At 50.6% G+C, this 24,877-nt stretch overlaps 2 protein-coding genes across 3 annotated transcripts; both read left to right on the forward strand.

Moving 5' to 3' along the window:
* Positions 1–8,549: 8,549 nt before the first annotated feature.
* On the forward strand, positions 8,550–9,654 carry POP7 (POP7 homolog, ribonuclease P/MRP subunit). Its single transcript, XM_042971597.1, has 2 exons — positions 8,550–8,725; positions 8,971–9,654. The coding sequence occupies exon 2, from the start codon at positions 8,981–8,983 to the stop codon at positions 9,401–9,403; it is 423 nt and encodes a 140-aa protein (XP_042827531.1). The 5' UTR covers positions 8,550–8,725; positions 8,971–8,980; the 3' UTR covers positions 9,404–9,654.
* Positions 9,655–19,180: 9,526 nt separating this feature from the next.
* Positions 19,181–21,508, forward strand: EPO (erythropoietin). 2 transcript variants are annotated; one of them, XM_042971901.1, is made up of 5 exons: positions 19,181–19,193; positions 19,732–19,874; positions 20,115–20,201; positions 20,449–20,628; positions 20,798–21,508. In XM_042971901.1, the coding sequence occupies exons 1-5, from the start codon at positions 19,181–19,183 to the stop codon at positions 20,951–20,953; spliced, it is 579 nt and encodes a 192-aa protein (XP_042827835.1). In that variant the 3' UTR covers positions 20,954–21,508. The 2 variants fall into 2 exon arrangements, with proteins under 2 accessions (XP_042827835.1, XP_007073977.2); XM_007073915.3 differs by lacking the exon at positions 19,181–19,193 and having other exon boundaries at positions 19,429–19,874.
* Positions 21,509–24,877: the final 3,369 nt, after the last annotated feature.

Below are 24,877 nucleotides of genomic sequence, written 5' to 3' on the forward strand. Positions count from 1 at the left end.
ACACAATGTAATTCTTAGGATATGGAGAAGTAAAGTCAGACTTAGAACTTGAGTCCCTTGTGTTGTGCCATAATGGAGCACAGACCTCAGGAGCTACCAGAAGGCCCTTTGTTCCTGCACTGAGCATTCCCCAGGCTTCTGTGCACTTGTAGTGTTAGTGTCTGCTTTTTTCCGTTCCCTTGACTTTCTCGCAGTCAGGATTTCTTAGTGCTGCCAGTCTAGGTGCTTGCTCCCAGGCTGGAAAGTGGAATTATTTTAGAGCAAGGGCTCCCGTGTCGGTTTCATTCATTACTGCCTGTGGCCTTGGAAATAATCTCTTCCATCTCTGGATTGTGGGGTAAAGCACTTAACACAGTGCTTGGCACAGGGCAGGTACTCCACCGGTGTTACCTGGTAGGGGCTTCTGGTTCCACAGGGTCCACAATATTCTGATTGTTAACACTGTATAAAAATGTATCAACAGAATCTAAGCTTGGGTGAGAATTTTTTACCTAAAGTTCATCAGCTTTTTTATAACAGTGTTTTCTCAACTCAAAAGCTGTTGTCCTTGCTTTTTGTTTGTTTTTTAACTTTTCTAGATTGTGTCCTGGGTGGTTGAAGATCCCAGCAGCCTAATCTCGGAATGAGGAAAGCCTTAGCGTGTTTTGTTAATTAGCAACGTGAGATTGCAAATTTTGGTGGAGAAATGGTACAAGGGAAAAGAGGGACCTCTGTCGACTGGTAGCTGTAGGGACTGTAGCTCTGTGGACTCAGCCGTGCTGAGCTGGAAGAAAGGCAGGATTTGGGGTGGGTTTAGGAAAAGTGGGGGTCAGCTTTATGATAGCCGCAATCTAGGCTGATGGGAGAAGAGTAGATGGGTAAGAAGAAAAGCAGAACTTCAGCTGAATGCTTCGAATGCTACCATAAAAATGTATTTGATCAGGGCACCAGGGTGGCTCAGTGGGTTAAGCATCGGATTCTTGATTTCAGCTAGGTTGTGATCTCATGCTTTATGGGATCAAGCCCTGTGTTGGGCTCTGTGCTGACAATGTGGAGCCTTCTTGGGATTCTCTCTCTCTCTCAAAATAAGTAACTTTAAAAAAAAAAAGTGTTTGATTATAGAGTAGCACCCACTAGATGCAGCCTGGCAAGGAGCACAGACTAGACTCCAGAGTCCAAGATTGGAGTGATCACCAAAGGTTCCTTGTGTTCCAACTTGTGACTGTAGCCAAGTAATCTCCTCCAGCTGTAAAGTTGGGGAAAACGCTCTGGCTGCTGCTGCTGAAGACATGGGAATTTGAATCTGCTAAGCACCCTCTTTGAGAAAAGAAACTGAAATCAGAACTGTGTATCTCCCCTACAGAATGAAAGAGAAAATTACAAAAAAATCACTTAGACCTAAAATGTTTTTGTTTATTCAGGTGCTATGGTGTAAAATGCCTTGGTCTATGTTGTTTTAAATTGCTTTTGAAGTAAAGAAAGAGATTTGGGTTGGGGCGCCTGGGTGGCTCGGTCGGTTAAGCGTCCGACTTCAGCTCAGGTCACGATCTCGCGGTCTGTGAGTTCAAGCCCCGCGTCAGGCTCTGGGCTGATGGCTCAGAGCCTGGAGCCTGCTTCCGATTCTGTGTCCCTCTCTCTCTGCCCTTCCTCCGTTCATACTCTGTCTCTCTCTGTCTCAAAAATAAATAAACGTTAAAAAAAAAAATTTAAGAAAGAGATTTGGCGAGATGATTAATCGAGATGAAAGGGAGGTCCCAAGTAAGTTTAAAGAGCCAAGTTCTGCCCTTTTTCCAAATGGCAGATTCCTCTGTAGTGATTACCTTCAATGAAATGCAAAAAAGATAAGGACCATCTTAATGTCACATCAGTTTCTTACGGTGCCTGGCCTCACCCACATAAATCACGAACCTTTATATTTATCTGGATGTCAGAGTTCAGAAACCACATTTTAGATCCCATGAAAAGACACATATCCTGAGTAATGGAGTGATCGTTCATAAACTGTTTATTGTTAATTGTCAGACAAAATGGGCCTCAAAATGAATTTATTGCATTCAGAATTATTTTCTGCCACGATCTAAGATTTTGTCTTAGCGTCTCAAGTTACCAATGACCTACTCGTTGCTGATCCCACTGGTCCGTTATCTTTTTTTTTTTGACAGAGGGTGCAAGTGAGAGGGGACAGAGAGAGAATCTCATGAGGGGCAGAGAGGGAAAAGGCACTAACCCAAAGCAGGGCTCGAACTCACGAATCGTGAGATCATGACCCAAGCCAAAGTCTGATGCTTAATGGATTGAGCCACCCAGGTACCCCCACTGGTCCATTATCTTATGCGGCCTGTCAGCAGCATGGACACAGCTGATCACTCCCTCCTCCAGGAAATGCTTTCCTCCCATAATTTCCAGGACACCACACTCCCTGGTTTTTCTTCCTACCTCACCAGCCGCTCCTTCTGCATCCTTTGTGGTTCCTTCCTTCTTCCTTAACACAATGCTCAGTCTTTCCAGACCTATTCATTGTAATGGGAGGGACTGCACAGGCTATGAGCCCCAATGCTAGACATTCCTATCTCAGCTTAGCCACTGCTTCCTTTGGAAAACCTTGGATCTCCTCGAGGTCACATTGGCTGTTCTTTCTTCCTGGGGGCCCCACCGAACCCTGTACATGCTCCCCATTTAGCACTGGTCTCACCATTTTGTTCATCTTGTTTGTCTTCCACACGAAACTGTGAGCGGCTTAGCACAGAATTCTGTGATGTAACTAGTATTCCAACAGCCTATCAAGTCTTGATCCACTTGTTACTGCTGAGAAGCTTGTTTGACGATTGACCCGTCGAAAGACACCTGGGTTATTTCCAGTTTGGAGCTGCTACAAATAAAACAGCTATGGACATTGGTGAACAGGTTTTTATTTTATTTTATTTTTTTTAACATTTATTTATTTTTGAGACAGAGAGAGAGCATGAACAGGGGAGGGTCAGAGAAAGAGGGAGACACAGAATCTGAAACAGGCTCCAGGCTCTGAGCTGTCAGCACAGATCCCGACGCGGGGCTCGAACCCATGGACCACGAGATCATGACCTGAGCCGAAGTCGGACACTTAACCGACTGAGCCACCCAGGCGCCCCTACTTATTTATGTTTAAATCTTATTTATTTTTGAGAGAGAGAGAGAAGGGAGGGAAAGAGAGAGAGAGAGAGAGAGAGGAAGAGACAGAATCCGAAGCAGGCTCCAGGCTTCGAGCTATCGGCACAGAGCCCGATGCGGGGCTCGAACTCACAGACTGTGAGATCATGACCTGAGCCAACCAGGTGACCAGTCATGACCTGAGCTCAACCGACTGAGCCACCCAGGGCCCCTGTATGGTTCGTTTTAGAAGAAACTGCCCAACTCTTTTGCAGAGTGGCTAGACCATTTCTCGTTCCCACAAGCAGTGTGTGAGACATCCAGTTTCCCTGCTTTCTTGTGAATACTTGGTTGGTAAGATTTTTTTCTTTTAGACGTTCTGATAGATGTGTGGTGGTGCCTCATCATGGTTTTAATTTGAGTTTCCTCAACGGTTAACAACTTTGTATATTTTATGTGCATATTTGCCACCCGTACACCATCTTTACCTAAGCGTCAGTTCAAGACTTTTGCGCATTTTCTAATTGGGTTGTTTGTTTTTTGACTCTTGAATTTAGAGAGTTTATTCTGGATACGAATCCTTTGTCTGATATGTAATTTGCAAATATTTTCTCCCAGTCGATGGATGGCTTCTCTTTTCATTCTACTAACGTGATCTTTCACAGGGTTAAAGTTAATTTTTTAAAAAATTTTTAATGTTTTATTTATTTTTGTGAAAGAGAGAGAGAGAGTACAAGGAGGGGAGGGGCAGAGAGAGAGGGAGACACAGAATCCGAAGCAGGCTCCAGGCTCTGAGCTGTCAGCACAGAGCCCGACACGGGACTCAAATTCACAGACCGCGAGATCATGACCTGAGCCGAAGTCGGACGCTCAACCGACTGAGCCACCCAGACGCCCCATTATTTCTTTCTTTTTTTTTTTTAATGTTTATTTATCTTTTAAAGAGAGAGAGAACGCTAGAGAGCGAGCATGGGGGAAGGGCAGAGATGGAGGGAGACAGAGGATCCATACCAGGCTCTGGGCTCTCAGCGCAGAGCCCGATGTGGGGCTCCCATTCTTGAACCGTGAGATCATGACCTGGGCTGAAATCATTAGTCGGACACTTAACTGACTGAGCCACCCAGGTGTCCCAAGGTTCTTTATTCTTTTCTCCTTCAACTGCTTTTGCACCTTTGTCTGGCTGTATTTGTGAGAATCAATTTCTGGATTCTCTATTCCATTTTTTAAAAATGTCTTTTAGGTTTATTTACTTATTTTGAGAGAGAGAGAGCAAGCGGGGTAGGGGCAGAGAGAGCGGGGGGGAAAGAGAGAATCCCAAGCAGGCTCCACACTGTCAGCACAGAGCCTGATGTGGGCCCAAGCTCACAAACTGTGAGATCATGACCTGGGCTGACATCATTAGTCGGGCGCTTAACCAACTGAGCCACCCAGGCGACCCTCTAGTCCATTTTATTGATTTGTGTGTCTATCCCTTGGCAGATACTACACTGTCTTGATACTGTGTTTATGTAGTAAGTCTTAAAATAAGGTATTGTGATTCCACCTCTTTCAAAATTGCTTTACCTTGCTTTGCCCTTCCGTGTTAACTTTACAGTGAAGTTGGCTAGATCTACAAAATTCTTGCTGGGATTTTCATAGGAATTGCCTTAAACCTAGAGTTCAGTTTGGAGAGAATTGATATCTTTACTATGTTCAGTGTTCTAATACATGGACATCTAGTAATTTAGATCTTTGAGTTCTTCATCAGGATTTTGTAGTTTTTAGCATACAGATTCTTTGCGTGTTTTGTCAGACTTATACCTAAATATTTCTCCCTCCTTCTACTTCCCTCACTCCTGATTCCCCTCTCTCTGGATTGTAATGGTACTGTTTTAAATTTCAGTTTCCAATAGTCATGTATGTTACCTGCAAATAGAGAATTTTATTTCTTCCTTTCCAATCTTTTCTTTGCTTTATTACACTGTATCCTTTTCTTGCCTTATTGCACTGGGTGGGACTTCAATAGTGAGGGTGGTTAGAGAAGACATCCTTGCCTTGTTCCTGATTTTAAGAGAAAACTGTCTTAACATCTGTCTTATGTCATTAAATATGATTGTAGCCAGCTGTAGAGTTTCTGTAGATGCTCGTTAACAAGTTGAGGAAGTTCCTTCTGTTCTTTTATGATTTTTATTTTTAAAGTAATCTCTACACCCAATGTGGGGTTGGAACTCACAACCCTGAAATCAGGAGTCCTCACTCCACCAACTGAGCCAGCCAGGTGGCTCCCTTCTATTCTTTTTTTTGCTGACAGTTTTTCTCATAAATGGATACTAAATTATGTTAAATATTTTTTTCTGCATTGACTGATATGATCATATACATTTTCTTCTTTAGCCTGGTAAATGGTAGTGATTGATTTTCTATTTTTTGAGCCAGTCTGGCATCTTTGGATGCTTGGATACTTGGTCATGGCTTATCATTCTTTTTATATACTGCTGGATTCAGTTTGCTAGAATTTTGTTGAGGATTTTTTCACCTTTTTTCATGAGAAATATTGGTCTGTAGTTTTCTTTGTAAAATCTTTGGTTTTGGCCTCATAAAATTAGTTAGAAAGTGTTCCTTCCTCTTCTGTAGAGAAGAGATTGTGTAGAATTTGGTAGAATTCACCAGGGAAACCATGTGGACCTAGATGTTTCTTTTTCTAAAGGTTTTTTAAAACTATGAATGTAGTTACTTCAGTAGCCACAGGACTATTCAGATGATCTATTTCATCTCCTGTAAGTTCCGTAGGTTGTGGTTTTCTAGGAAATTGGTCCATTTCATCTAAGTTGTTGAATTTGTGTATAGCGAGTTGTTTGTACAAGGATACCTTGTTTTACTGCACTTTTTACAAACTGGAGGTTTGTGGCAACCCTGTCTCTTGGCACCACTTTTCCAACAGCATTTGCTTAAGCCTGTGTCTGTGGGTCATTTTGGTAATTCTCATATTTCAAACTTCATTATATTTGTTATGATCTGTAATCATGATCACAACTCACTGAAAGCTGATGATGGTTAGCATTTTTCAGCAGTAAAGTAGTTTTTAATGTTTATTTATTTATTTATTTTTGAGAGAGAGAGAGAGAGAGAGAGCGAGCGAGCAGGGGAGGGACAGAGAGAGAGGGAGGGAGAGAATCCCAAGCAGGCTCTGTGCTCATAGCACAGAGCCCGACTTGGGGCTCAAACTCACCAACCATGAGATCATGACCTGTGCCAAAGTTGGACACTTAAATGACTGAGCCACCTAGGTGCCCCATCAATAAAATATTTTTATGTTTTCAACAAAGTATTTTTAAACTAAGATACATGCTTTTTTAAAAAAGATATAATGGGGGCGCCTGGGTGGCGCAGTCGGTTAAGCGTCCGACTTCAGCCAGGTCACGATCTCGCGGTCCGTGAGTTCGAGCCCCGCGTCGGGCTCTGGGCTGATGGCCCGGAGCCTGGAGCCTGTTTCCGATTCTGTGTCTCCCTCTCTCTCTGCCCCTCCCCAGTTCATGCTCTGTCTCTCTCTGTCCCAAAAAATAAAATAAAAAAAATTATAAAAAAAATAAATAAATAAATAAAAAATAAAAATAAAAAAGATATAATGCCATTGCAAACTTAATAGACTACTTAATAGACTATGATGTAAATATAACTTTTATATGTACTGGGAAACCAAAAAATTTACTTGACTCACTTTACTGTGATATTCACTTTACTGCAGTGGTCTGGAACTGAACCCACAATATCTCCAAGGCATGCCTGTATTATTCTCTAAGTATCTTTTGCATATGAGGCTATCTTTAGTGCTATCCCCACTTTCATTTCTAGTAATCATAATTTGATTTTTTTTTTTTTAAGATTTTAGCTCCAAGTAATCTCTACACCGAACCTGGGGCTCAGACTTACAACCCCATGATCAAGAGTTGCATGCATGTTCTACTGACTGAGCCAGCCAGGCACCAGTTTTCCTTCTCTGGTTCTGACTTGTCAGTCTTGCTACATGCTTATCAACTTTATCGATCTTTTCAGAGAACTAGCTTTTCTTTTGAGTTTCTTTATTGTTTTTGTGTTGTTTGATTTTTATTCTTTTATTATTTCCTCACTTCTTTTTCCTTTGGCTTTATTTGGCTCATTTTCTAGTTCCTTGAAGTGGAAGCTTAGATTATGCTTCCATTCTTTTCAAAATACCATTCAGTGTTTCCAGAATACTCCTTGGTTCCTTGAAAAACAGTTTATCCATCAAAACTCAGCTCAGACGTCACTTTCGAGGCAGAATAGCCTTTCCTCCTCACGCCACATAAACCCCCAAACTTGTGATTAATGAAAATCTGAAACTAATGGGAGAACTACAGGATTTAAATGATGCTGGGAGAAAAGTTCTCAAGAACCTGACCCCTTTCCAACCTGCAGTCAAATGGGGTCATAAAAATGCCAACTCACATGCGTAGGCTTAAGTTTACAAGGTTATTTTGGGTTTCCCAGTGGCAGAACACGAATTATCATCCTTATTTAAGTGTTGGGGCAACTCAAGCAGAGAATAGCTCTAGGTTCCCAATGCAGGTCTAACTCCTTTTTGAAGAGAACTCTCCAGAAACGATACCAATCTGAGCAGAGGAAACCCCTCCCTACTGCCATCGGGAGCCAGGAACCCGCAGGCGCTGCCTCGCCCTGCCCACCAGGGGGTGCACGTCCCTGCTGGGGGCGGGAGTGGGGGTGGACAGAGGACGATGAACTGGCGGGCAAAGGTTGAGAAGTGTGGGTCGGTCAGCACGCTCCGGGGGAGCCGTGAAGGCTGGGCCTACGTCTCGTAGCTTGGGTCTCCAAGGGCTGACTTTAGGGTCAGCCCTTGCAAGTGATAGGGGAAAGGGACAGGTCCCCGTGATCTACTGGGGAGTCCAGAGGTGGCTTTTTCTGCCCGGGGCCCGACCTCGCCACTCAATCCCCTACTCAAGTCTTTGGGCAGCAGGGGCCTTGGGCGGGAGTCAGTTCTGCCAACTCTGCCGCGCCTCCTCTGACCAGAGAAACCGCGATGAACGCGGGAGTCCAGACTTGCCTTCAGTCCCCTTCAGGTTCTCTTGAACTCGCAGCCCTTTTTTGGTCTTTGGCAGTCCCCTACCCCAAATCCTCCACGTCCTTAGAACAGCCTCCTGTCTCCCCTCTAAGACCCCGTTCGTGGGCCAGGAACTTGGACTGGCTTAGGAAAGCTGACTCTCCCGGGGTTTGACTTAATACATGCCCCACGCACCCGCGCCCAGCTTGCGTGGCGTACACGTGGTAGAGCCCGTCTCTCAGATCTCTCGCGTTACTTAAACACGTCGCGCGGTTGCGCGAGCGCCCGAGGGGGGCGGGGAGAACGGAGGCCGGGAAAGCGATTCGTGGATCACGCGGGCCGGGCCTCGGGGGGCGGGGCGCGCGTGCGCACTTGGCAGCCCTTTCAGGAGCCGGGAGCCGCCAGGGTGCCTGCGATCTCGCGATCCTGTTACGCGCGGCTTTCCTTCTCGTCCTGGGGCTTGTGGGTCGCGGGCCGCGCCCTCAGCCCGGGCGGGTCGACGCAAACTTGAGTGGTTTGGCCGGGAGTGGGCCGCGTGCTCGGGGAGAGCACTGTGGACTGGAGAGTGTAGGCGCGGGGGAAGGGGGCTGTGGAGGGACCCGAGGGTGGGGGAGATGTCCTGGATGAATAGGAACTGGGGGTGAGGGAGATACGCAAGTCCGAAGTGAGTGGGAGGGGACTGAGGCTGGAAGGGAAAAGGGGCGTTGAGTGCAGCCCCTCCCGTCTGCACCCTTTGGGCTGGAAACGGGGTAGGAAAGAAAGCGAAAGCGAAGTCGCTTGTCACCTCTCTCTGATCTCCCTCCCCGCGTCAGGGCGCACAGCATGGCGGAAAATCGAGAGCCCCGCGGGGCCGTCGAGGCTGAGCTGGACCCGGTGGAGTATACCCTTCGGAAGCGGCTCCCCCACCGCCTGCCCCGGAGACCCAATGACATTTACGTCAACATGAAGACTGACTTTAAAGCCCAGCTGGCCCGCTGCCAAAAGCTTCTGGACGGAGGGGCTCGGGGTCAGAACTCATGCAGTGAGATCTACATTCATGGCTTGGGCCTGGCCATCAACCGTGCCATCAACATTGCTCTACAGCTTCAGGCGGGCAGCTTCGGGTCCTTGCAGGTGGCTGCCAATACCTCCACCGTGGAGCTCGTCGATGAGCTGGAACCAGAGACTGATACCCGAGAGCCGCTGACCCGCATCCGCAACAACTCGGCCATCCACATCCGTGTTTTCAGGGTTACACCCAAGTAATCCAAATGAGGACGGCGTTGTCCACCTACCCCCAGGTAGCTAGGCTCAGACGTGGCTCTCCTTGTACTGAATGTGGCCATGGACCTCCTACCAGAGCCACGTAAGAGAAAGCCTGTTTCCCTTACAGCCCAGAGGACTCTGAACTGAGGGAAAGAGTATTGTCTCTTGTTGGGCCCAAGCCGCGGGTCTTACCGTCTTTGTGGTCTGTAAGCTTTGTCATCGACAATAAAAAATATCAAGTTGTGTTAGTATGCAGCTACCCCACTGCGGCTGGCTCTCCCCTGTGTAAATTCTGTGTGTGCCTGGAAAGGGAGAGTAGGAAACTTTACAAGTATTTAGGTACAGGAGGGGACCCCAAGTGTTTTCTGCCTTTAGAGAGCGTAGATAGTATTACAGACTGTGTAAGAAAACAAACTGTAGTGCAATGCAAAAACCGGAGAATCCCAGTGTTTGCTTTAACATTTTGTGTACTCTCAGAGGAAGGCCGAGGGATGAGGTGTTCCATCTTGCCTGCTTAAAGTGCAGCAGGATGGTTGTACACTCACGAAGCATCGGGCTTTCTGGTGGCGGTCCCCGAGACAAGAAAGGTGAGAATTTAAGGATGAAGGGAGCAAACAAAAACCGTGGGCCTCCCCTGTGTCAGACTCTATGATAGGGACTGTTTCATTGGATTCCCAGTCCTGCGGGGCCCAGGTGGTTCCAAGCAGTTGTGGTCCAGAGCCCTTTAGACCCTTCTCGACGAGCTGCTCCAGTGGGAAAGGAGAGCTTCCTCCCTGAATTACTGGGCACACAGGTAATCAGTAATTTTTGTTTGGGTATTTGTAAGAGGATCTGATTTCTCATGTTTATCAAGCTGGAGTCCCTGAAAGCAATGTTTATCAAAGTGGGTGGTGATCCATTTGTGGGTCTTGAAATCAATTTACTGGGTCAGAGCCATTTAGAAAGTTTTTTTTTTTTCTTTTTCTATTAAAAAAAGCCACTGAACCGGTGATGTTTTGTTAGTGCCTTTCCAGTTAGGGGTAGTTGTAGAGTTACACATGTGCTACTTACGATAGAAATTGTGTTTTTTACCATCGATCGAAGTCACAAGAGTTGGAAAGCCTCTGACTTAAAAGTAACAGAGGTTTTACTCTAATTTGCCTGAAGGCAGTTTGGTTTGGGGTTCTGAAAATAAGGCTTCTCATTTCTCAAAAACCCTCCCTCTGGCCTGGATATTCCTGTTGAGGGACTTTGATGCCAGGTCATTGACTGCCAGCAACTCGGGCAAGGGGACTCCTTACCAGACCAGTGCGTCATTCCAACAAACATGCTGAGTGCCTACTGTGAGCCAAAGCCTGGGTTGGGCCCTGGGATACAAAATCAGTACAAAAACCCCTGCCTTCAAGGAGCTCCTCATTTAACTGGGAAGGTAGATACACAAATTCGTGAATGAGTGAGAAGGTGAGTTATGTAAGATGTAAGAGTAGCCATGAGTTGGGAATGTAGAGAATGAAATGGCTAGCTTCCTGCTGGAGTCTAAAATGGTTTTACTGTTGACTTGGGTATTGAAGGATGAATAGGAGTTTGCCAGGCAAAAGAGAGGAGAGGACAGACATCTCTGGCAGGGGGGTCAGCATGCACAAAGGGGAGTCATGAATAGGCAGCGTGTATCGTGGGACTCAGGGTGGCGAGAAAGCAGGGGGCACTGGGGAGACTTAAGGGAGACAAGACCAGAGACATTTCTTTCAGGTCCCCCACCCCCACCCCACTCCATAGCCACCTACCTTGTCCCCCTATCAGCCTTGACTGCAAGGCTCCCTTGCCCTGGAGCCCCCCAGGAGCAGAATAGGGAGCTTGCTGGAACTATGTGTCTCTCTGCACGTATGTGTTCTCATCTCTCTGTGCTCCTGGCCCAGGCCCAGCTGAGGTGGTGGCAAGCAGCCCTTTTGCATTTGGTTTGTTTTGGCAGCTACCTCTCCCAGCCTATTTGTTGTTTCTACTCCAAGTCCTCTCACTGCTTGCCAATGGGGCTTCCCTCAGTGGCAGGTCTGCAGAAACAGCTCCTGGACATTGCTGCTGAAGGAAGAGTGGGTCCTGGAGCGTGCCCTTTAGTGTGTGGGGAGGTAGGGGGCGTGGGGGAGGCTCGTGCATCTGCTAGAGTCCACGCACCGTGGGCAGGGCAGGGCGCTCCAGATCCCTCCTGTAGGGAGGCCAACCAAGACCTCTTTTCCGCTTCCTTCTGTTGACTGAAGCACCTTCCATCAGAGTTTGGGAAAAGGGAAGGGGGTGGGGCAGAAGGTGTGTCCCAATGGGGTTCCCCTCCCTTCTTTTTACTCAACAGCTGCAGAGGCCACCAGGCATTCAAAATGACCTCTTACTTCAAAAGCAGATCCCCAGAGGCCAGAATTGAAATGCCTTATTTTGGAGGAGGGTGTAGACATTTGCTCATCACCCATAGCATTATTGAGCAGTCACTAGTTGCAGGGATCTGTTAAGCATCCCGCCTCCCAGAGAGGGTGAAACTGGTCCTATAAAGTCAACAGGGAGTGAGACAGATTTAAAAAGACAAATAATTGGCATAGTGCTGGGAGCCGTCCCTGGCATTTAGTACAGGCTCCACAAGTCAGAAAAGCTACTATTGTTAATGTGAGCCATTTTGCAAAGAAATGGTTTTGGGCCTCTCTGTGGGAATAGGGAGGGGGGTGGAAAGGGGATTTGTGTGTTTGATTTACAAGGCCGGGTTACTAGTTCTGTTGGCTTTTACATTTGTGGCTTGCCTGGGAGAGAAGAAGACAGGCCCTAAGGACACATGAACTGGTTTGGACTGGGTGATGATCCTCCTGGGGAGGTCCTCATACTCAGGATGGGCTGAGTGCAGGGTGCTTGGTCAGGAGTTGGGGGAAGAATGGCGTGTTCCTTAAACCCACGAACCTCTAGAGAAGTTGGTTGAAAAGTCTGTGATGAATGTAGTTTCTCAGGGAGCAGAGGTCCAATTGCACCAGGGTTTGGGGTGAGGCAAAGGTGATCCCACAAAGAAAGATGCCTGGATATGACCACTTAAGGCTCTGCCTTAATCGTTTATCTTTTTGTTAAAAATTTTTAATGTTTTTTTATTTATTCTTGAGAGGGAGAGAGAGACAGAGCATGAGTGGGGGAGGGGGAATAGAGAGAGGGAGACAGAATCTGAAGCAGGCTCCAGACTCCGAGCTGTCAGCACAGAGCCTAACGCGGGGCTCAAACTCATGACCTGAGCCAAAGTCAGACGCTTAACAGATTGAGCCACCCAGGCGCCCCTTAATGGTGTCATCTTTGACTTGAATGTTGAAGGATGACTAGAAGTTTGTCCGGCAAAAGAAATGCCATAATGGCATTGTGGGTGCTTTTTAACTCCTATGTTTTGGTTTAGCCATATTTTCTAATTTTCAGTGATCACGTATCATTTTTGTAATAAGAGAACATTAATTGTTTACGAAGCGTGTTCCTTTGTTCTGTTCTCTAGGTGGGGTCATCAGGGGAGTTAGTGATCATACTGGTAAGATAACCTCAAGGAGAAGAAGTGATTTCATTGCCTGATCCAGTAACAAATAAATACCTAATGACTACATGGATGGATGTATAGAAGGACAGCTTGCCGTCCACTTTATAACAAGCCTCCGCTCTCTTGAGAAACATCAAATATCTTGCCACTGGAAGTCTGCAAGCAGAGGGTGGGCCTTCACTTTCATGGGACCTCCTAGGTCCTTTCCTGTTCAGAGTCAATGAATTTTGTTGGCTGCAAGAAAAATATACTTTCCGGAAAGTACTAAACTTATTTGCTGGCTCCTGAAATAAGACAGAAGCAGAGAGGCTCCCTTGTATACAGATCAAGGGATGCCTATGGGGTCGAGCAACAGGTTCTTGATATTTGTTGGTTCTCAGTGAACCGTGAACAGCTTGGGAGAATATCTGCTATATTTGGATGTGCAGGAGTATGTCTAAGGCTTCTATAAACTTCCCTTGAGGTCTCGGCCTATATTCTTCTAAGTAGAAAGCGCCTATAATACCGCCCAGTAGAGGTCATACCAAATCCTCAAAAAGTCCCCGAGCCGCACGTCAACAAAATGAAACGTCTGTACTCACAACCGAGCGCCTGCAAAGGCCTCACACGGGAGAAACAAACTACTCGTGTTGACATTACCAGTCATGTTTTGCTTCAGTTAGGATTTTCTAGTCTTATTTTTGGACAGGAACATTACTCTGGTCAACTTAGCAGCTCTGTCTTCTGATTACAGGTTGGGAGATACAGGAGGGGGCTTAGGAATATTCAGCAATACTAGTGAGCTACAGATCCTAGGATTCGCCAGACGCTTTCCACGGAAACCGAACCGGGGTCGTTCTGGAGCTTGAGGCGGAGGCATTGGTGCCCTGGGAGCCCACCTTCAAGGACTCCAACATTTGGGGGATTCAGGAGACAAGTGTTCAAGAAAGGTGGCCCATCATGTTTCAGGGCGTGTCTAGGGTGAGCCCAAAGGCCTCATTCAGTTCAAGATCCTTAGGGTTTCTCTGGGCCCCCCTAGGAGGAGACCCACACCGACAGGGCAAGGAATCCCCGGCTGACCCATTTGAGACATGTCTTGGTATCTGCCTCTGCAACTCCCACAGTGACTCTGTTTCGCTCGGTTGTGTTCAGGGGCAAGTTTCTCCAAGTGCCATCAGTATACACACCCAAAGATACCTCCATCCACAACCCACTATTCTCCATTCTCACGACGTCTTCCGGTGAATTGCTTGGCATAGCGGACACAACACCAGACACGAGGTGCCCTGAGCCTGTGCCCAGCGCCCCAGAGGGAACAGTGGAGGAAGTCTGGAGAATATGCTGGAGATTTGGTCTCTAGGCCTCCCAAGTGAGGACAAGTAGGAGGGACAATAAAGCAGAGATAGTGCAGTAGTAACAGCCGGCACTTATTGATTACCCTGCTCGAGGTGTTACATAATCTCACGAGAGCTCTGGCAAGCAATCACTATCATTTTCGCCATCCGTAGGCTCAGAGGTACAGTCACTGGTCCAAGTGGGCTGCTGGTAAGTGGCAGATCAGGCCACTAATCCGGGCTCCCTTGTTTCCAGGACAACCCCTGGAAGCCACTGGGCCACAGAGCTGCTTGTTGAGAGCAGAAACCTGGATGTCTGGTTCCACTGGCTATTTTATGGCCAAGAAAGCAACCCTTGCCTCAGTTTCCCCAAACTGACTTCGGACAGGACTTTCTCTGGTTCTCCAGCGGGGATCTGTTCTCCAGCATTCTTGCTCCCTTCCCAGCTCCCTAAGGGCCAGGAAGCCCTCCCCACCGCACCCTCCACAGTCCCTGGCCACCTCACTTCCCAGCACAGAACGTCTTCTGGGCCACTGGTTGAACTCTCCAGCCGAGCTGAGAAGCCACTGCTTGCAAAGAGGATGGAAGAGAAGCCCGGAGGCCCCCCTCTTCGTCCCCAACACGACTCCAGGCAGCTGGGGCTTCCTGCTGCCTTGGGGTCTGGGGCAGTTCAGGGGAACCGTAAATTTGCTTCTCCTTGGACTTTCAGTCTGGACTGGCTGCCAGGAAGGCTCCATGGAACAGAGCCTGCCTCCACCCCCGCCATCCTCCTTGTCACCCCATCCCTTTTCAGATCCTGCCTCAGTGGCTGCTGCTCAGGAAGTGGATGTAGGCCTCACGGGCCCCTGCAATCCCAGAGCTAGGTTGTCCAGGCTGGCTCCAGCAAGCACTCGGAGGATGAGTGGCTCACCTCCCCACTCTAGGTCTCCCATTCTCTGGCAGAGGTGTCTGGAGTGGAGGGATTGCCTAATACCAGCCAGACTTAACCGTAAAGAGGCAACATGCTGGGTGCCCGGGGGGTACCAAAGTGAGCCAGACCTGCCATACACTGTCCTTTGCTCTTTTTGGTGATCAAGTCACCCGTGCTGCGTGACTCCAGGGAGTACCATTCCCAGCAAGCCTGTGAGTGGCACCCTCTGCAGTTGTACAGTGCTCAATCTTGAAAGCTGTGCATGTTGGCCCAGCCAGTAAGAGGCCTAAGCCACATCCATAAATGATGGCAGTACAGAGGAAGGGGACAGCTTCCTGCTGGGGGATCAGGGAAGGCTTCATAGAGGACTTAAGGCTCGGGCTTGGGCTTTGAAGAACGATGTGGGGAGAGAGAGTGTGAGAAGGTGATCCAGGTGGAAAGCACAGAGTGAGCAAAAGGCAGGAAGCATCTGAGTTCATGTGATGGAAGGAGCAGGAATGAACAAAGTAGGAAAATAGGCTGGAAAGGTAGACACAGGGCAGAACACAGGCAGTCTTAGTTCTGAGGCAACTGGGAGCCATAGCAGGCTCCTGATCAGGGGAGTGACACAGAAGAGGCTGTTCAATGGGAAAGATAGTGGGGATTGACTGCAGAGGTTGGGGAGGAGACCCTTTGCAGTGGTCAGCGCCATACTAGGAGAGCACAGGGAGGCAGATGAAGGGGGCCCTGGCACGGGGCGGTGGGCATTGCAGGGGGGGAGCCCCGGGAAGCTTCCTGTTTTCTCTCTGCTCTTCAGGGTCCCCTGATGTCATGGGCAGATAGCTGGACCCTGCTGGGCAGTAGCCAAGAGCATTTGGGTTGAAGTTGGCCCCGAAGCACCCTCTGCCCTCTAGTAGGATTACCTCAGCTCAGGGGTTGGGTGTGGGGTGGACCAAGATCCTCTCCTGCACCTTCTCTCCCAAGCTGCCATCAGAGGGCTCTCTCCAAAAGCCCTAGAGGATGAGCCAGCACCGCCCCTGTCCAGCAGGCCCCAACACCTAGAAGCTGGTCCTTCTGGCCCATCTCCCCTCCTTTCTTGAAGGCAGGGGTGTAGGCACCTCCGACAAGTTGCTACGAAGGAAGCAGCAGGTCCCACAGCCCGAAATCCTCCTCTCCTCCCTTTCCTCAGGCAGTGTCTACCCCCCCCCCCCCTCCAATCTGTCCCTGGCCCCCTCTCCATGGTCAGGTCAGGGCAGTGACGCAGGAGTCGGGGGAATGAAGAGCAGAGGCTGGGGAGGGGCGAGGGGTCGGGACAGAACGCATGTGTGGACGTGTGTGGACGTGAGCGTGCGTGTGCTTGTCCCACAGCTGGGATTTAGGAGGGAAGCAGGACCGGGCTCCGAGGGCCAGGCGGGGCTGGGAGGCTGCCTGGGTGCTGAGAGGGAAATTGGCACCAGGGGCATAGCAGGGTGTGCAGACCGGGAGCCAGTACAGCAGGGTTGAGGAGGGACCCCAGAGCAGGCTGGAGGTGAGTGGAGGGCAGAGGGGCAGGATCTGAGCAAGTCAGACCCTCATTCCTTCCCACTGGAAGCAGGCCAGCCTCTGCTTCCCGGCCTCTCCTGGTCACCATTCTGAGCCCCTCTTTGATCTTGCTCTCTCTCCACTTTATGGTTCCCTCCCTCACCTCCATTGGACTTTATTCATGTCACCCTCTCAGCAAGGCTCTCCCGACTGCCCATCTAAAATTGCAGCCTCCCCAGTCACTCCTGGCCACTTCCATGTCTGTTCTCCTTGGTCCTTATTGCCACTGGAGAGCCTCTTTTTTTTTTTCTTTTTTTTAAGTTTTATTTATTTTGAAAGAGAGAGAGTGCATGCACACATGCAATACGGGGGAGGCAGAGAGGGACTCACAAGCAGGCTCCGTGATACCAGCGCAGAGCCCAACACAGGGCTCAAACCCACCAACCGCGAGATTATGGCCGTAGCCGAAATCAAGAGCCAGATGCTCAACCAACCGAGCCACCCAGGTGCCCCGGAGATCCCCATGTTTGTGTTTGTCATCTGCCTTGCTGCCAGAACGTCAGCTCCACCAAGGCAGGCGTTCTTGTCTGTTTCATTCACTGCTCTATCCCCAGGTCCCTGGCCACAATTAGGTACTCATATATATTTCTTAGAGGAATAGTCATTTCTTGAATGAATGAATGAATGAATGTTTCCCATTCTTTTCTTTTTAAATGTTTGATTTATTTTTGAGACAGAGAGAGACAGAGCATGAGCAGGGGAGGGGCAGAGAGAGAAGGAAACACAGAATCTGAAGCAGGCTCCAGGCTCTGAGCTGTCAGCACAGAGCCCGACGCGGGGCTTGAACTCACAAACTGCAAGATCATGACCTGAGCCGAAGTCGGACGCTTAACCGACTGAGCCACCCAGGCGCCCCTTTCCCATTCTTTTCAAACAAAATCCAAATTCTTTAGAGTGGCATGCAAGGCCCTTCCCAACTTGACCCCTCCCAAACCAGCCCTCTGGCCTTGTGTCCACCTTTCCCTTCCACACCCTCCCCCCTGACATGCCTGACCATCCCGGATCTTCCTTCTTCCCTGCTGTACTAGCCTCTTCCCCCGCCTCACATCACTTCCCATGGAAATCCTACCCGCCCTTCGAGGCTGAGCTCAAGTCACCTCCTGCATCAAATCTTCCGTGATTCCCCCGGCTAACAGTGAGCTCTGCCTCTTTCAAACTTTTCCACCTAGGCTCCACACACTCCAGTCCTCACACACTGCCCTGTGTACCCATCTTATCTCTACGGTAAGCTACAAACTCCAGGAAGCGGGAGCAAGGTCTCAAACACATCTTTTTGTCTTGCAAAAGTCAGCTGACTTGACAAAAGAAGGCACCGATGGCTTGAATGAGATATCTTTAGTATCACAGAACTGGTAAGGATGTGAAGGAATATATATAACCATCTGTATTTGTAGGACTTTGGGACTGGGACTTTCATCAGCCCCATTTGATAGGTCAGGGCACTGAGGCCTTTCCAAGGTTTGAGAGACCAGCCAGCCTTGGACTCCTGCTCTAGACAGCTTGCCCGGATGCTTCCTAGAAGCCCCAAAGGCTGAGCTGCAAATCTGAAGAGCCATCATTCTGGGGGATAGCTCTATTTCAGAGTTCTTAAGAATTCTGCCACGCAGACTAACTTATATCACAGGTCAGAGACAAAAACAACAAAAAGGATGTCAAAGTGCATGGCCTGTCCTGCACAACATACCAGGTGCCCGAAAGTTCCATTTCTGGGTTTTCAGAGTCCTGGAAAGCGATGAGTGGGGAGAGAAGACCCCCAGAGTTCTTGCTTCGTGTGCCCCCATAAAATTCCAGACCACGAACAAATACTGGCTTCTAGAAGTAGCGGGATTGTGAGAGGAAGGCAACTCGCCTCTGCCAGCACCTTCCCGGCCTCCAGACCCAGCTGCCTCGCAGGAACCGGCACCCCCAACTCTGAAACCCCCCCCACCTTGGCCCGAGAACGGGACGCCCCCCTCCCCCACCCCCAGGGAGCGTCGGAGGCCCCCAGCCTTTCCCAGAATGGCACCCCTCCCGCGGGTGCGCACCCAGCGGCACCTCCCAGAACCCGGGCTCGGACGCGCAGACCGGTGCCCCGCTCCGCGCCTGCGGCCGCTGTGCTCCCGCCCCGGCGAACCCCCGACCCAGGCGTCCTGCCCCGGTCTGACCCCTCTGGCCCCTACCTCCGGCGACCCCTCACGCACACAGCCTGCCCCCCACCCCCACACACGCACGCACACATGCTGATAACAGCCCCGACCCCCGGCCGAGCCGCAGTCCCCGGGCCAACCCCGACCGGTCGCCGCGCGCCAGTCCTCGCGGACCGTGGCCAGCAGTCCTGCGATCGCTGTGCGCGACCCCGGCTCGGCGGCCCCCGGACGGTGGCCCCTTCCTTCAGGGCGTGAGACCGGCCCTGCCCCGCCGCGCTTCCCGGGATGAGGGCTCCCGGCAAGGGCGCCGGCCGAGCCCCTGGTCGCTGAGGGGCCGGGGGAGGCGCGGAGATGGGGTCGTGCGGTGAGTACCCGCCGGCTGGAGGAGCCCCCGCCCGCCTGGGCCCCTGTTTGAGCAGGAATTTACCGCTGGGGCGAGTGGCCCCGAGGTGGCCGGGTTCAAGGACCGACAACTTGCCAAGGACCCCGGAAGGGCAAGGGGGGTGGGGCAGCCTCCACGTGCCGGCAGGGCTCCCGGAGCCGCCGGGAAAAGGTGAAATCTGACCCGGGCACGGGGACGCGATTTGCGGGTTCGGGGGGGAAGAGGGGCGGCTCCGTGCGTGGGGAGGAAGCTGATACCTGGGTCTTGGAGCAATCCCCGGGATCTGCGAGAGGGGAAGCCTCTGTCACACCGGGATTGAAGTTTGCCCGGGAGAAGGGGATGCCGGTAGTTTGGGGGGTGGGGTGTGCTCACCGCGGCGGTGGCGGGGATTGAATGAAGGCCAAGGAGGCAGAACCCGAGCGCTGGGAAGGTTCGGGGTGGGAGCGACAAGCTGGGGGCAGAGGAACGGGATGTGTGAACCTGCTCTTCCAAACACACTCAGCCTGGCACTCTTTTCTAGAATGTCCTGCCCTGCTGCTTCTGCTATCTTTGCTGCTGCTTCCCCTGGGCCTCCCAGTCCTGGGCGCCCCCCCTCGCCTCATCTGTGACAGCCGAGTCCTGGAGAGGTACATTCTGGAGGCCAGGGAGGCCGAAAATGTCACGGTGAGGCCCCCTCCACAAAACATTCCACAGAACTCACTCTCAGGAGTCCTGGGGGTGGGGGGTCCTCCAAGATCCAGGAAGCTGAGCCCCTTCCTGGCACTTGGCTCAGGGAGGTGGGAAGCCAGAACCCCCAGTAACAATGATAAAAGTGGTACCCCCAATGCATACCTGGAAGCTAGGTAAGGGGCAGTGGTGGAGGGGAGCCCTCGGGGAGCCTGACTCGGGGGTCGTGCATTTCAGATGGGCTGTGCTGAAGGCTGCAGCTTCAGTGAGAATATCACTGTCCCAGACACCAAGGTCAACTTCTATACCTGGAAGAGGATGGACGTGAGTTTATGTTTTCCTTCTTCTTGGGGAGTCTCATTTTGGGAACCTGTTGGGGTGGGAGGGAGAATGATAGAAGGAGGTGAGGGCTGAATGCAGTATGTCCATTCATTTATTCCTTTCTTCATTCATTCATTCATTCATTCAACAAAACTGATTCCATGGCTTCATTTGCTCAGCTTGGTGCTTGGGGTTGCTGAGACGGAGGGGCTGGCTTGGGCTGCTGACTCCAAGTGTCCACTCCCTTTAGGTCGGGCAGCAGGCTGTGGAAGTCTGGCAGGGCCTCGCCCTGCTCTCAGAAGCCATCCTGCGGGGCCAGGCCCTGCTGGCCAACTCCTCCCAGCCATCTGAGACCCTGCAGCTGCATGTGGATAAAGCCGTCAGCAGCCTGCGCAGCCTCACCTCCCTGCTTCGGGCACTGGGAGCCCAGGTGCGTAGGTGGGGGGGGGCCTCACTTCTCTCTGCCCTTTCTGTAAAATGGGAGAAGGACCCCTGCCAAGAAATACTGAGGCTCTCATCCCCCTCCCGATTCTAGCCTGAATCCCATCTCCCTCCAGGGGCCCCGGCACTGCGGTAACCTTCTGTTCTCTCCTTGGCAGAAGGAAGCCACCTCCCTTCCAGAGGCAACCTCTGCTGCTCCACTCCGAACATTCACTGTCGATACTTTGTGCAAACTTTTCCGAATCTACTCCAACTTCCTGCGGGGAAAGCTGACGCTGTACACAGGGGAGGCCTGCCGAAGAGGAGACAGGTGACCAGGTGCTCCCACCCCGGGCATGTCCACCACCTCACTTACCACCACTGCCTGTGCCACGCCCTCTGCACCACCACTCCTGACCCCTGTCGGGGGTGATCAGCTCAGCACCAGCCTGTCCCACGGACACTCCACGGCCAGTGGTGACATCGCAAGGGCCAGAGGAACTGTCCAGAGCGCAACTCAGATCTAAGGATGTCACAGGGCCAGCCTGAGGCCCCGAAGCAGGAGGAATTTGGAGGAAATCAGCTTAAACTTGGGGATGGAGCCTTGCTGGGGAGAAACCGAAACTCATCTTGGTGCCCTGCCGAACCGTGATGCCGGGACAAGGTGGAGGGCCGATGCCTCTTCGTGCACCCATCAGGCAGGGATAGGAGGGACCGGAGAATTTAGGTGGCGAGCCATGAATTCTCCAGGTCTCATGGGCACTCCCATGATAGTAAGAGCCCGCCGGACGAAGGGTGGTGGGAGCCAGGGAGATGGGATGGGGGCTGGCCCCTGGCTCCCAGTGGGTCCACATCTTGTGTATTTTTCAATCTCACCGGCAAGAACTGAAACCACAACATGGCTCTTGGCTTTTCTGTTTTCCCCTGGAGCACCCCACTTCCCTGGCCCTGCTCCCACCCTGGCAGCAGGCAGCAGTCCTGGGAAACTAGAGCTGGAGGGGGTCAGGCCCTACGTGCTGCCTCGCATGGCCTGTCTGACCTCTTGACCCCACTGGGCCTGAGGCCACAAGCTCTGCCCACGCTGGTCAATAAGGTGGCTCCATTCAAGGCTATTCCTCAGTAGGCAGCTGGCAACTCTCTTTAGTGAGTTACAGCCGCCATCAAGGAAACAGGAGCCAGGAGGAAGAGTCCCTTTGGTGGCTGGGGACAGCTCCCAGTCCTGTATACTAGACCCTTATTATTTCTCACTTCTTCTCTGTGGTGCCTTTGGCTAAAGCCACATTCCCAGAATCCGCCTTTGCCACCTCTAAATCCCGCTGCCCTCTTTCCTTGCCGGCGATGGTCACTATTAATGCTCTACCCTGTAACTCACAGAAGGAGCCACCTTCCCCGACAAGGGTCTCACTGAGCATGGCTCTTCCAGGTGGTTCCCTTACTCGACTTCATTTGATTCCTTGCACAACTCTATGAGAAAGTGTCCACTGTCATTCCCATTGAACAGATGAAGAAATAAAGTCACTGCCAAGGTCAAGACAACAGGAACCCCCAATTCCCCCAGCACTGACCCCCTCCCTCTTCTGCTTGTTCCTTCCGCAGAATCCCTACCTGCTCCCTGCTTCCCCGGGATATGGGACACAGAACAAACGGCCTCCACTCTCCATCCCTACGTCTAATTTTACTCATTACTCTGACAATCAACTTCAAACTCCTTCCCAGACATAATGCTTCCGCTGTAAAGTACCGCCCAGGAGAGACCAGTGCAGACAGCAAAAGATGACACAAAACTGCATCAGGATCCAGATCCCGGCCATTAACATATATGGGAGGATCAGTCTCTCTGTTTCTATCACAAAACAGAGAAGTCAGGCTGCACCCCTGAAAATATGCAAAAGAGAGAGAAGTTTTGCAATCTGCAGCAGGAAAAATTAGGGGTAGGTTGCAGGCTTGGAGGGTATTTGTGAAGTATAGGAGCGTGATGGGGGCAGGGGTGGGAGGAATCCACAGAGGGGTGGATCCAGGGGAGAATTTTCACCTGGCCAATCCAGCTCCTGGGGTACAGTGCCCTCTTCAGGCCCCGCTAGGAAATGCTAAACAAATTGGCCTGCAAAAGAACCCTTAAGGCTCCGATCTTGGCACATTTCAATAGAAGTTTGTATTGCGGTTTCCACAGATGGCATCTGGTTCTCGCCCCACTGCTGTGAATCAGGAAGGGAGGAATCTGTCTTTCTCTCTGGCAGAACTGAAGTCAAGAGGGTTGTCCTGAAATCCAAGGAATGCAGCTAATAATGGCAGCTGGGACCTGAACACAAGGTTGAGGACTCAACCCCTAAGCACATCTTAGCCTGATGTGGTACCTAGCTAGTTAAGGGACCCCAACTATATGACCTGGGCCAGTATGTTAAAACATTCGAAACATATGGGGCGCCTGAGTGGCTCAGTTGGTTAAGTATCTGACGTTGGCTCAGGTCTTGATCTCATGGCTCGTGAGTTCAAGGCTTGCGTCGGCCTCTGTGCTGACAGCTTGGAGCCTGGAGCTTCCTTCAGATTCTGTGTCTCTTTCTCCTTTTCTCTCTCTGCCCCTCCCCCAGTAGCACTCTGTCTGTCTGCCTGTCTGTCTCTCTCTCTCTCAAAAATAAAAAAAACTTAAAAAAAAAACCCACATAACTCATTTATTCCACACTTAACGGAGTACCTACTGGGTGCCAGCTTCTGTGCTGAGTGCTTAGAAAAACATGAAATGATCATCTGCGCCGCTCACAGCCCAGGTGTCCTCCGAGAAAGCAGGCATTCCCCACTGGAGACAAAAAGACAGGAGCTCATAAACGTGGACAGAGCCGGCTTTGTAGGTGACTGTATGGACAGGCCCCGATGGGAAGGACCTGGTGAAGGCTCAAGTCCCTGCGAAGCGACATAGATACCCAAGGAGGGAGGGTGTCTCCAGATTCCAGATGTTTTTCAGGCACAGGCAGGGAGTGTGAACTCTCTTCTGTACTATTATGATGATGATTCACAACTTTTAAACTCTGGCACCGGCATGACCTGCTGTGATTCTCACCACCAATCCACGAAACAGGAGGACCTTCAGTATCATCCCCGTTTGCCGGATGGGGAGAAGAAAACTTCAGTCCCACCAGGTAAACGACAGCCAGCCAGCTCCTCTGACTTCCTGGCAGGACAGGAGCCGGCACAGCCCAGTTCTGAGTCAGCCGGTTACATAATTGTTTAATGGCACTGCCTTGTGTTTGTAGAGTGCTTTGCGATTTACAAGGTGCTTTCTCGGGGCATTTTCTTATTTGCTCTCCTAACCAAGAGAGGAAGGCAGAGATGGTAGAGGATCTCCATTTTGCAGAGGAAGAAACCAAGGTTCAGAGAGATTATGGGCCGTGCCCAGGCCGTAAGACACTGAGAGGAAGATAAGGACCAGGATCCAGGTTCTCTGACCCTGGTTCCCTCTTCTGCCCCAAGTGGGGACCACGGGGAAAGGAGCGTAGAGGGAGCAGCTGGAGGAGAGGGAGCACTTCTGGGTCAATGAGGCTTTAGGCCCATCCATCTCTCACTCCCTGCTCCATCAACTCCTCCCTGCTCCATCCCCTGCCTGGGGTTCCTCCTTCCTCCCTAGATGGGCAGAAGTTACCTCCCACCCTTCCCAGACCCAAGTCTCCAGCACTGGAGGCCAACTCAGTCGCCTCCAGCAGCCGGAGACCCCACCTTGACTGCCACCTATTGGCCCAAACCTTCTCCCTGGGCCTGAGCATCAGGCTGACCAAATGCACCTGCCTGACCCCAGCTCACAGGTCACCTAAGATGTTCCTGGAACTGCTCAGAATCCTCTTCTCACCAAAGAAGACAAGTGTTGCTGGAGTTGAGTTGGCAACATTAGACATTGCAACCTAAGCTGAATGTTAACTACGTTTTTTTTTTTTTTTTTTTTTTTTCTCTAGCTGGTCAAGGTTAATTCCTCTAAAATTCCATCATAAAACTGTGACATTATGAAAGATTACTGGCAACAGAAAAGCAGGCAGGAGTATGGTTTCCCAACTTATATGAGTCATGCCCAAATGTCCATGAACTCTCTCTTCTTGATTTAAAAAATTACATGACCCACACACAATTCCTGCTTTAAAACAAAACAAAACAAAATTTAGCCATGCTAGTCTCTCCATTTTACAGAAGCACACACTAAGGACCAGAGAGGGTGAGTAAAGTGTCCAAAGAAACACAGTGAAGCCAAGACCGGCTTTACTTCTCTGGAGTGGTCC

Source organism: Panthera tigris, chromosome E3 (genome assembly GCF_018350195.1).
Source record: "Panthera tigris isolate Pti1 chromosome E3, P.tigris_Pti1_mat1.1, whole genome shotgun sequence".
NCBI classification, from domain to species: Eukaryota; Metazoa; Chordata; class Mammalia; order Carnivora; family Felidae; genus Panthera; species Panthera tigris.

Coding starts and splice junctions, on each gene's coding strand:
- POP7 (XM_042971597.1), top strand. CDS start 8,981: ATGGCGGAAAATCGAGAGCCCCGCGGGGCCGTCGAGGCTGAGCTGGAC.
- EPO (XM_007073915.3), top strand. CDS start 19,605: ATGAAGGCCAAGGAGGCAGAACCCGAGCGCTGGGAAGGTTCGGGGTGG. Junction 20,202..20,448: donor ATACCTGGAAGAGGATGGAC/GTGAGTTTATGT, acceptor CACTCCCTTTAG/GTCGGGCAGCAGGCTGTGGA. Junction 20,629..20,797: donor TTCGGGCACTGGGAGCCCAG/GTGCGTAGGTGG, acceptor TCTCCTTGGCAG/AAGGAAGCCACCTCCCTTCC.